Source organism: Pipistrellus kuhlii, unplaced genomic scaffold (assembly GCF_014108245.1).
Source record: "Pipistrellus kuhlii isolate mPipKuh1 unplaced genomic scaffold, mPipKuh1.p scaffold_m20_p_4, whole genome shotgun sequence".
Taxonomy (NCBI): domain Eukaryota; kingdom Metazoa; phylum Chordata; class Mammalia; order Chiroptera; family Vespertilionidae; genus Pipistrellus; species Pipistrellus kuhlii.
Window position 1 is genome coordinate 91,319,917 of NW_023425540.1, and position 10,005 is coordinate 91,329,921.

The 10,005-nt window shown below is 62.5% G+C and overlaps 1 protein-coding gene across 3 annotated transcripts; it reads left to right on the plus strand.

The window, feature by feature from the left end:
* Nucleotides 1-465: 465 nt before the first annotated feature.
* On the plus strand, nucleotides 466-6,785 carry HS3ST6 (heparan sulfate-glucosamine 3-sulfotransferase 6). Of its 3 annotated transcripts, none has more exons than XM_036409625.2 (2): nucleotides 466-982; nucleotides 6,038-6,785. In XM_036409625.2, exons 1-2 carry the CDS (start codon nucleotides 582-584, stop codon nucleotides 6,651-6,653), a joined length of 1,017 nt encoding a protein of 338 aa, XP_036265518.1. In that variant the 5' UTR covers nucleotides 466-581; the 3' UTR covers nucleotides 6,654-6,785. The 3 variants fall into 3 exon arrangements, with proteins under 3 accessions (XP_036265518.1, XP_045427403.1, XP_045427404.1); XM_045571447.1 differs by having other exon boundaries at nucleotides 466-955; XM_045571448.1 differs by having other exon boundaries at nucleotides 466-952.
* Nucleotides 6,786-10,005: the final 3,220 nt, after the last annotated feature.

Sequence of the window (10,005 nt, forward strand, 5' to 3'; positions counted from 1 at the left end):
AACCTGGGACCCTTCAGTCCACAGGCTGACGCTCTATCCACTGAGCCAAACCGGTCAGGGCAGAGGGCATGCCCCATGTCTGCTGCAGGGCCCCACTCCTCTGCGCACTAGGGCCCAGGTGTGCGCTCCTTGGCCCACTTGCTCAGCTCACGCACCTGCCGTGCCAACCAGGTATCGGCCTTCTAAGTCTTAAAATCTAAGACCTAGTGCTGGGCCCGCGGGGCAGCCCTGTCACTGCCCTGCGTCCCACCCGCCGCTGCCCCATCCGAGGGCAGGGGTGAAGGTCTGTGGCCGAGATCTGGAGCCCCGCGTCTCCCAGCGGACGCGTCCAGGTTTCCACGCCGACGCCTGCGGGTGCCCGTGTGGACCGGGCGGGACAGTGGCCCGGGAGGGGCGGGGCCTCTGTCGGGGTGGGGCCTCCCGCCCCCGCCCCTCCCCGCCCTGGCCCTTCCCCGCGCGGCTCCTGGACGGCGGAGCGGCCGGTCGCGGAGCAGAAACCCGGCGGCGCCGCGGGCGGACCACGCGGACCGGGATGCGCGCCCCCCTGCAGCCCCCGCTCCCGGGCCTGGGCGGCCGGTCGGATGGCAGGTAGCGGCGGCCCGGGCGGCGGGGCCGGCGGCAGCCAGGGCGCGGGAGCCGGGCCAGGGGCTGCGCTGCGGGCGCCCCGGGCGCCGCTGCTGCTCGCCGCGCTGGTGCTGGGAGCCTACTGCCTGTGCGCCCTGCCGGGCCGCTGCCCGCGCGCCCCCCGCGCCCCCGCGCCCGCCGCGCCTCCCCGCGCCGCCCGCGGGCCGGGGGCGCCCGTCCTGCCGGTGGCCAGCGGCCCGGGCCGCCGGCGCTTCCCGCAGGCGCTCATCGTGGGCGTGAAGAAGGGCGGCACGCGCGCGCTCCTGGAGTTCCTGCGCCTGCACCCCGACATCCGCGCGCTCGGCTCCGAGCCCCACTTCTTCGACAGGTGGTACGAGCGCGGCCTCGCCTGGTACCGGTGAGCGCGGGTCCTCTGGTCCCACCGGCTTCCCTGGCCGGTGCCTCCCGGGGAACACGGGGTGCGCCCCAGGGGTACCCCCAGGGTGGAGGCAGGGAGAGGTCCCCGGCGTCGCAGGGTGTAATCAGCATGGGGTGGTGGTGCGGGGAGCGGGCGAGGCTTGGCCACTGGCCTGGAGCGCCAAGAAACTTAGAAAACTCTGGAGAAAGGAAGCCTTGGTTGGGGCTGCTGTGTGGTCTCAGCAGGACTGGGGGGAGGGAGGGAGGTCCCAGCCGAGAAGTAGCTTCAGGCTAGCGGGGTTTGAGCAGCGTTAGAAATGATTCAGGCTCAGTCGCCCTCCCCTGCAGGCCAGTTACCCTTAGAAGGGGCGGTATCCCAGGAAGTGTCTGCCTCCCACACTCCTGGTCCTGGGAAGAGGAATCTCGGGCGTCCTGAGGGTCTGGAGGAAGTCTGGGCAGTAGGAGGAAGGATGTGCCTTGGAGTCAGTGCCCAAGGGTGGGAATTAGGACCCTAGTTTCACGTCATGGCGCCCTGTAGCTTTCCTGCCTTCCCCAGGTGAACAGCCCCTCCGGGCTGAGGTTGGCACTGCCTGCGGCCTCCTCAGTCGCACACAAGTCTGCCACCTGCCGGTCCCTTCCTATGGGGGAAATGGGAGCTTGCAGGTGGGGAATGAGTCTCCCCACTCCCCAAGCTCTCGCCTTAGCCCCAGCTTGGGACCAGCTTCCATGGGACAGAGAGGACCCTGCCCCAGGGCACCTGGTGAGTTAGTGGGGAGTTGGGGGTAGCAGCACCCACACTCTCCAGGCATACTAGTTTCTCCGTATCCAGATTCCTCACCTCCACCCCCATTTGCTTTCTTTGCCTTTTGCCTTCAAAACCACTCACGGGTTTGGATGGGCCCCAGTGAAGACAGGGGTTCTAGCTCCTGAGCTCTCAAGGGTTGCTGCTCTCAGGGGGACCTCAGGAAGCTGAGTGGTGGTGGGAGGGTGGTGAGTCCATCCTTGAACCCAACTGCTGAATTCTGGCGTCAGAGCTCAGAGAGACCGCTACCCACTCTGACAGTCCACTGGCACCAAAGCATCTCTGATACCTACTGCTGTAGAGAGGACGGGGAAGAGGAGGTGGGGGGGGGGGGAGTGGAAGGGGTGCGACAGTGAAGGACAAACCTCAGAGTCCACACTGATCCCAACAACTTGGACACAAGAAGCTGGGGGAGACACTGAGCTGGGTTAATGGGGGGCCACGGGGGGTGGGGGGCTAGACTGGGTTTAGCCCTAAAAGGTTTTTCTCAAAGAGTTAGGAAGCCCGGGGCCCCTTCCAGGCTCCCGGGTGCACGCTCCAGCCCCGAGGGACAGGTCTGGGGAGGATGGGGGCCCGGCAGGCAGCAGGCACGAGATCCAGCCTGGAGGGCAGATCCTCGGCTCTGGGGTTTCTCAGAAGCCAGGGGATTCAGGAGCCAGTCTAGCTCTGGTAGAGAAGGGACTTTCTTTTTATTTTCAGAGCCACTTCCACCTGGAGGGGGAGGCGGGTGCAGAGGGTCAGTCCTGGTGGCCTTGACCCTTTAATCCGGAGCTGAACCTATGGGCTGGCTAGAGCTGACCCCTCATTGGCTGGTGCGGGAGCTGAGCTTCTGGAGTGCCCTCAGAGGGGTCCGTCTCCCTGAACTTATCCCATGAGGACTGGGTGGTGTCCCTTCCTGAATTCTCAGGACACAGGATCGAGTGTGGTGCAGAGTACCTAGCCATGTGGCCATGTGCTCACAGGTGTCCTTGCCTCTGGCCCTTTTTTCCTTTCAACCTACTCGGAGAGTGCGGTGAACCTCTGGAACTGTGACCCCACTCCCCCAGCTTCAAAGAGAGTGCCCAGCCCCTGGGCTTGGCCTGGTGGTGTTTGCTCTCAGGACCCGGGCTGAGCCTCCCGGAGTGCAGAGCCTGTTTTGGGTGGAGGGTGAGGGTGGTGAGTCAAGGAGGAGCGGCCAGCACCCCCAGCTGAGTTTCTGGGACACCATCCCCGTGGGCTGTGACTGACCTCACTCCAGGCAGTGACCCTGGCCCTTCCCACCGCCTTGGCAGGTGGTTCTGGGCTGCCCGGAGTTAATCTTGGCCAAACTTTCCCCTCTAACTGGGCCTCAGTTAGCCCACTCCTCAGACTCCTGAGGGTCCTCCGTTTTGGGGGTTGTGACCTCCAAGTACTCCCACACTCAGTCAGCATTTTCTCATCTATTCACTCACTCACGGAGCATCTTCTGTGTGGCAGACAAGCACCCCAGGTCTCCTCAGGAGGGCTGTCTCGTCTGGGGGCAGGTGGGGCTATACTTTAACCGTGTTTGGGAAAAGCGAGAGGAGATAGGAGGGGTGCAGGAGGGGAAACCCCCTTGGCTCCTGGGGCTAATGAGGGGTGGGGTTCTGAGTATGGGGGGGAGGGACCTGGGCTTCTGTGGGGCTTTTCCTCCCTGTGTCATCCCAGGAGAAGCTCCTGGGGCTGGGGACCAGTGCCCCACCCCCAGCCCCTATGGATCCACACAGGAACCCTAAGTAGCTTTCGCTCAGAAGCAGGCCTGGCTGGCTGGGGCCCAGGAGAGATGTGGGACCTAAGGGTGGATGAGACCAAGGAGGGAGAGTAGTCGGGGCTGGATGGAAGCCACAGGGAAATGCAGACCAGATGAATGGGGAGGGCCCGGGAACAGCTTGTCAGATGTTTGCCCGTGGAGGTCAGGATCCCGTTCTTCTCATCCCCTCCCCTGTCTGCACCCCCCACCCCAAACCTCCATCCCACCCTCCTCCATGTCCTGGCCAGGACAGGCCTGTGAGGGCGGGTGAGGATGAGTAATTGGTCCCGAAGATCTCAGATCTCAAAGCTGGTTTGTAGCAGGAGTGGGCCTGGAAAATCTGCAGGCCATCCCCGTTCCCATCTCCCTCCCACAGGGTTCCGGAAGCACCCCCCTCTGCTCCTCTGACGTCCCTGGTGTCCTTCCTTCCCTCAGGCAGGAGTGTGGGGTGGTGGTAGGGAGGGGGGGAGCGGGGCTGTGTTCCAGTTTGGGTGGGGGAAGAGGAGGTGCTTCTGGGGTCCCTTGGTGTCTGGGGGAAGAAAGGGACGGGGAGGGGGTGTCCAAGATGGGAGGGGCGGGCCCAGGAGTAACAGGGCTGGCTCCTTCCCTGAGGAGAGCAATGAAGGGAGGGCAATGGCTTCGGATCCCCCTGGCAGTCCGTCTGCCCCAGCCCAGGCTGGGTCTCAGCAGTGAGGTTCAGTCTCCCCGTCTGCTAATCCCCTCTTGAGGAAAAGGGAATCCCCTGAGCCGGCTGCCCCAGGCTGCAGCCCCGGCCTCAGTGCTTGCTAACACCCGAGGTCTCACTGAACTTATCCCAGGAGGGCTGGGTGCCTGTACTCCCAGGGCACAAGGCAGGGCATGGGGGCAGGGCCTCTGGGGGCAGAAGCCACGCTGACACTGCCGCTTCCAGCTGCTGCAGCCCAGGGGTGGGAGGATGTGGTCAGTGTCCACCCCACCCCGAGCTTTCCACTCCCTCCCTGAGCGCCAGGGTGCCCGCCTGTCCAATGGGGCAGTGAGTGGGCTGGAGGGAAATTCCAGCTTCCTTTGTCACCATGATGGGGAAACAGAATTGTCGCCCCTCCCTGTCCCGTGACTTCTGTAGACCAGCTCTGCCCGGGGCCTTGTTTTGGGGACGAGGGGAGCTCTCAGAGCCTGAAGACCATCAACCCACTCACCTCCCCAGAGCCCGTGGGTGGTGTCAGGGAGCCACTGGTACGGCTGGGATTCACCCCACGCACCCTCTAAGCCAAGCACCCAGCACGTGGGTTTGCACACGTGTGTTCATCCAGCTTGAGTTTCGTTGGGGCTAAGGAGGAAGAGGAAACCTGGGGTCTCGCAGGCTGAGTGCAGGCTGGATGAAAGCGGAACTTGCCCTGGGCCAGACCAGGAGGCTGCCAGTGGGGTGGGGGAGCCCCCTCAGAGGACTGGAGGCAGGGTAGGTAGGGCCTTGGGCAGAGGCTGCCCCTCTGACGGCACAGGTCCCGCAGGTTCTGCCTCCATTGACCTAGTTTCCAGTCCTCTCTCAGGGCCTCCCTGGAGCTGTTTGCTCAGCTGGCCCTGCCACACCCTGCCCGCCCTCCCTGCGTACCTGGCTGGCGGGCAAGGCGTGACCTGGGGAAACTGCTCAGGGTACCCGGCCTGCACAGGGGTGTGTGTGTGTGTGTGTGTGTGTGTGTGTGTGTGTGTGTGTGCGCGCGCGCGCGCGCGCGTGGGAGGGGCTTCCCCACGTTTGGGGCAGCCAGGGGGCTGTCCTCAGCCAACTCTCCCGGAACCTTGGTCAGTGCCCCACTCCCCTCGGCAGAAGGAGAGGAATCGTCAGGAATGCTGCAGCCACGGCCTTGCACCTGGGGTCTGAGCCAGGTCTGCGAGGCCCTGGCTGCTGAGCTCTTGCGATGGGCCCTCAGGCCACCTTACTTCCTGTTCCCCAGTGGGCTGGGGTCTGCTGGCGGCTTCCAGCATGTGAATTGGGCCCAGGTCAGTGAGAATTAGGGCTGTAACCAGAGGGGCAGGGGCAATGCCAGGGGCCATGCCGGGGGTGGGGGTGGGGAATGGAAAGAACAGCTGTTCTTTGCTGGGACACTCGTCCAGACTTAATGGCCTAACTTAGGGGACAACTCCAGCCATTTAACGGAAGTGTGACCTGGGTAACTACAGTGCAGGGAGGGGCCTCTGAGCTGGGGAGGTGGGCAGAGCCCTGTGGATGGCAAGTCTGGGCCCCTGGCCCTACTGGTGCTTGGTCAGGGGTGAGAGGCACAGCAGTGTCAGGGTTGGGGCCATCTAGCTAGAGTGGGCAGCCTGCCAGGACAGTCCCCCCCTGTTGGCCTGTGCTGGGGCGGCTGCTCTCAGCCCACCTCCCAGGCTGCCCATCTGGCACTTTAGGTGGGCGGGCCTGGGGGCGCGGGAAGTGACTCTCGGGTCCCTGGGGCTGGCCTATCACGGGAGGGCTTGAGGGCACCAGCGCCCTCTCACGCCCACCTCTCACCCCCCCCCCCCCCCCCCCCCCGCAGGAGCCTGATGCCACGCACCCTGGACGGGCAGATCACCATAGAGAAGACCCCCAGCTACTTCGTGACGCTGGAGGCCCCGCCCCGCATCCACAGCATGTCCCCGGACACGAAGCTGATCGTGGTGGTCCGGGACCCCGTGACGCGGGCCATCTCCGACTACGCCCAGACGCTCTCCAAGACCCCGGGCCTGCCCAGCTTCCGCACCCTGGCCTTCCGCCACGGCCTGGGCCCTGTGGACACGGCCTGGAGCGCCGTGCGCATCGGCCTCTATGCCCAGCACCTGGACAACTGGTTGCGCTACTTCCCGCTGTCCCGCTTCCTGTTCGTCAGCGGCGAGCGCCTGGTCAGCGACCCCGCCGGGGAAGTGGGCCGAGTGCAGGACTTCCTGGGCCTCAGAAGGGTCGTCACGGACAAGCACTTCTACTTCAACGCCACCAAGGGCTTCCCCTGCCTCAAGAAGGCCCAGGGGAGCGGCCGCCCCCGCTGCCTGGGCAAGTCCAAGGGCCGGCCCCACCCCCGGGTGCCCGAGGCCGTGGTCCAGCGCCTGCGGGACTTCTACCAGCCCTTCAACAGGAAGTTCTACCAGATGATCGGCCAGGACTTCGGCTGGGACTGAGCGGCCAGGCCGGCCCACGCCCTGGCTGGCGACACGCAGCGACCTTAATTTATGCCTGTCACCCGGCCGGCGCAGGCTGGGTGCACATGCTGGGCAGAGAGAACTATTTAAGAAATAAAGTTTGGATCTGTGTTCTTCCGTGTGACCTTGAGGGCTGGAGGGTGGGGGCAGGAGGTGCCGCTGCCCAGGGACATGGTAATCACCCCCGCGAGCTAGCAGGCATCATGAGAGCGCCAGAAGGGGTCTAAGCTCGATGCTTACTGGCACGCACCCCTTGAGGTATGCTGGGCCACACGTCACAGGTGAGCAGTTGTGAGATTTAGTTGCTGTGCAGGGACACACAGCATAGCTTTGGGGACTCTGAAGGCCACCCTAGAGCTAGCTCCCTTCTCAGCCCTGAGTCACCCACCACGCTGGGCTGTCCCGTGTTCCTGATGAGGAAACTGAGGCCCCAGGTGACCCATTGGAGAGGTGGGGCAGGAGTGAAGCTGGGTCTGCCCAACTCTTTGGGCTGCACCCATGACGTTGGCTAATTAGGCCTCCTACAGCGGACGTTCCCTCCGGGAGACCTTGTGGGGCTGCTGCACAGTGAGTGTGAGGTGACTCCTGTGTGCGGGGGATGTGTGTCTCACAGCCTCCTGTCAGGTCCTCACACAGCCCTGCACTGCCCACCACAGGCAAGTCACAGGTCCCATTCACCAGACCCTGCCCATACCACAGGCCCCAGGCCCTCATTGTCCCAGTTCTGTTGTGTTTACCCGCTTCCGGGAGGGTGGGGATGGGCAGGAATAAAGGCTCATCTGCAGCCCAGCTGCCGGCTCAGCTCCTAACCTAGTCAGGCCGGACTGAGGCCGGCCGGGGGTGCGTGTCTACCTCTCTACTTCAGGAATGCTGGGCCCCTCAGTAATGACCACTAACTGCTCCTGTCCGCAGTGCTGTCTGCCAGGCAGCCACCAGTTCACTGATAACCCCCAGGACTCTTTAGGCCCAGGCTGCCCGGGCCCTTGTAGGATCTGGCAGTGGCCTCTGCATCCCAGGCCTTGGGTCCATATCATATCCTTTTTTTAAAATAAGCAACTTTATCTGTTTTTTTTTTTGTTTTTTTTAAAAATATATTTTTATTGATTTTACACAGAGAGGAATTGAGAGGGACAGAGAGTTAGAAACGTCGATGAGAGAGAAACATCGACCAGCTGCCTCTTGCACACCCCCCACTGGGGATGTGCCCGCAACCAAGGCACATGCCCTTGACCGGAATCGAACCCGGGACCTTTCAGTCCGCAGGCCGACGCTCTATCCTCTGAGCCAAACCGGTCCCGGCTTTATCTGTTTTTTTTTAAAAAATTTTTATTTAATATCTTTGTTGTTGTTGTTAATCCTTATCTGAGGATATTTTTTTTTTTTAATTGATTTTTAGAGAGAGCGGAAGGGAAAGGGAGAGACAGAGAGAGAAACATCGATGTGAGAGAGAGACATCAATTGGTTGCCTCCCACCCAAGCCCTGACCAGGGCCAGTGATTGAGCCTGCAACCGAGGTACATGTTCTTGATGGGAACTGAACCTGGGACCCTTCCGTCCACAGGTCAGTGCTCTATCCGCCGAGCCAAACTGGCTAGGGCCATACCATATCCTTGACTCTGAAGTGGCCTCTCCACCCGGGGCTACTTGCACCACGCCCTGTCCTGGGCCCCAGGGTCAGCATGAGGGAGGATTTTGAGGGGAGTAGCAGCTTGTCAGTCACCACTGTCCTCTCTGGCTAGTGGCCCCACAATCACCATGGCCACTGCCTTTGCCACATGGCCCACCACGGCGTGGACTTGAGTTCAGTTGGTGTAGGTGTATGAGAAGAGCCTCAGCAGAAGGTGGGGAGGGAAATGGGGACATCCGTCTCCAGCAGCCAGGAGACCTGTCCCTGCCCTCCTAGTTCTGGACCCTGAGGACACTCCAGTCTGGAGCTGCCTTGAGGTGCCCGTACTGTCTTCTAGGCCAACCATGCAGAGCAAGCCAGGAGCAGGCGGGGGGCTGGTCCCCAGTCACCTAGGAGGAACTGTGGCAGAGATGGGGGCAGATGGGGGTGAGATGTACACACAGCCTCCGCCCCATCTTGGGCCAGTTTACAGTAATGAGGGTGCTGTGTTTGGAATCCCTGCTGGGTGGCCAGCACATGTGCCTGACCGCTCTGTCCCCATTCCCTATGCCGGGGCCTCACTTATGGATGGCATGGCAGCCGTGGTTGGCGGGGGCCGGAGGGAAAGCAGGGCAGCCCTGGCCCTGCACCAGTTCCCAGCCTGATCCATGCATCTTTCTTTTCCCTGGACACGCCCTTGTCCAAATGCCTGACGTCTCATGCCTGGATGGCTTCATGGGTCCCTCTCTGTTTTCCTGGCACCTACAGTGAGCAGTCTGCGTGCATGGTGATCAGAGGGGTGCCTCAGAGCAAGCCAGATCCCACTATTTTAAAGCACTCCAACCTTCTCCCCCAGCCCTGCTGCTTCTAGAATGAAGACCAGGTTCCTGATTGCAGCTATCGAGCCCGCTGAAGTGTAACCTCCCGCCCCAACACCTGTGTGCTGTTCTCACCGCACCCCTCAGCTTCCGCCCGTCAGGAGGTGCACACGGGCGGCTGAGTTCTCTGGGCTTATTTCCTCCCTGCACTTCGAGTCCCTTTCCTGAGCCTGCCGATGCAAACCGCCTTTCCCTTCCCGAAGCTTCCTGGGTGCAGAGCTGTGGAACTCCTAGTTGGTTTGGCTCTGGGGCCCAGGCCGGGCTCGGAAGGCAGACTCTGGAAGCCAAGGGTAAACTGGTTTGTTCTGCTCACCCCCTCCCCGCCCCCCTCAGTGGAAACTGGGCCTAACCGCCAGTTCCAGGGCCTGGACCTTGGAACATACTGAGGGCAGATGTGGTGGGTCCCCCCAGCTGTGTGTGGGGGCGGGGCTCTGTGGGAGAGTCATCAGCCTTTAATTAAAGTGCCTAAATTGCTTCCCCAGCTGCTTAGTGGGTTTTCCACGTTGGAAAGTACCAGAACGGGTGAGAAGTGCTGATCCAATCGCCCTCTTCCTGTTCTGCCCGGTGGAGGAGAAGGGCCAGGGACCGCTTCTCCAGCCTTCCTACCCCAGCCTGACTGGAATGGAGCAGGTGGGGTGGGAGTCCTCACAGCCCTGGGCGTCCAGGAAGGGGCTTGGGGGAACCTGGGAGGGCGCTTCCTCTAGCTTGGGGGCCCTCGCCCACCCCAGACCTTCAGTTGTGGTTGGTACAGGCTGGGGTCCATGGGCCAGGCAGGTGTATTGGGATGAGCACAGTGTTCTCCACCGTGGGCTGTGTACCCTGCAGGCTGGAACCCCCTCAGACCTCT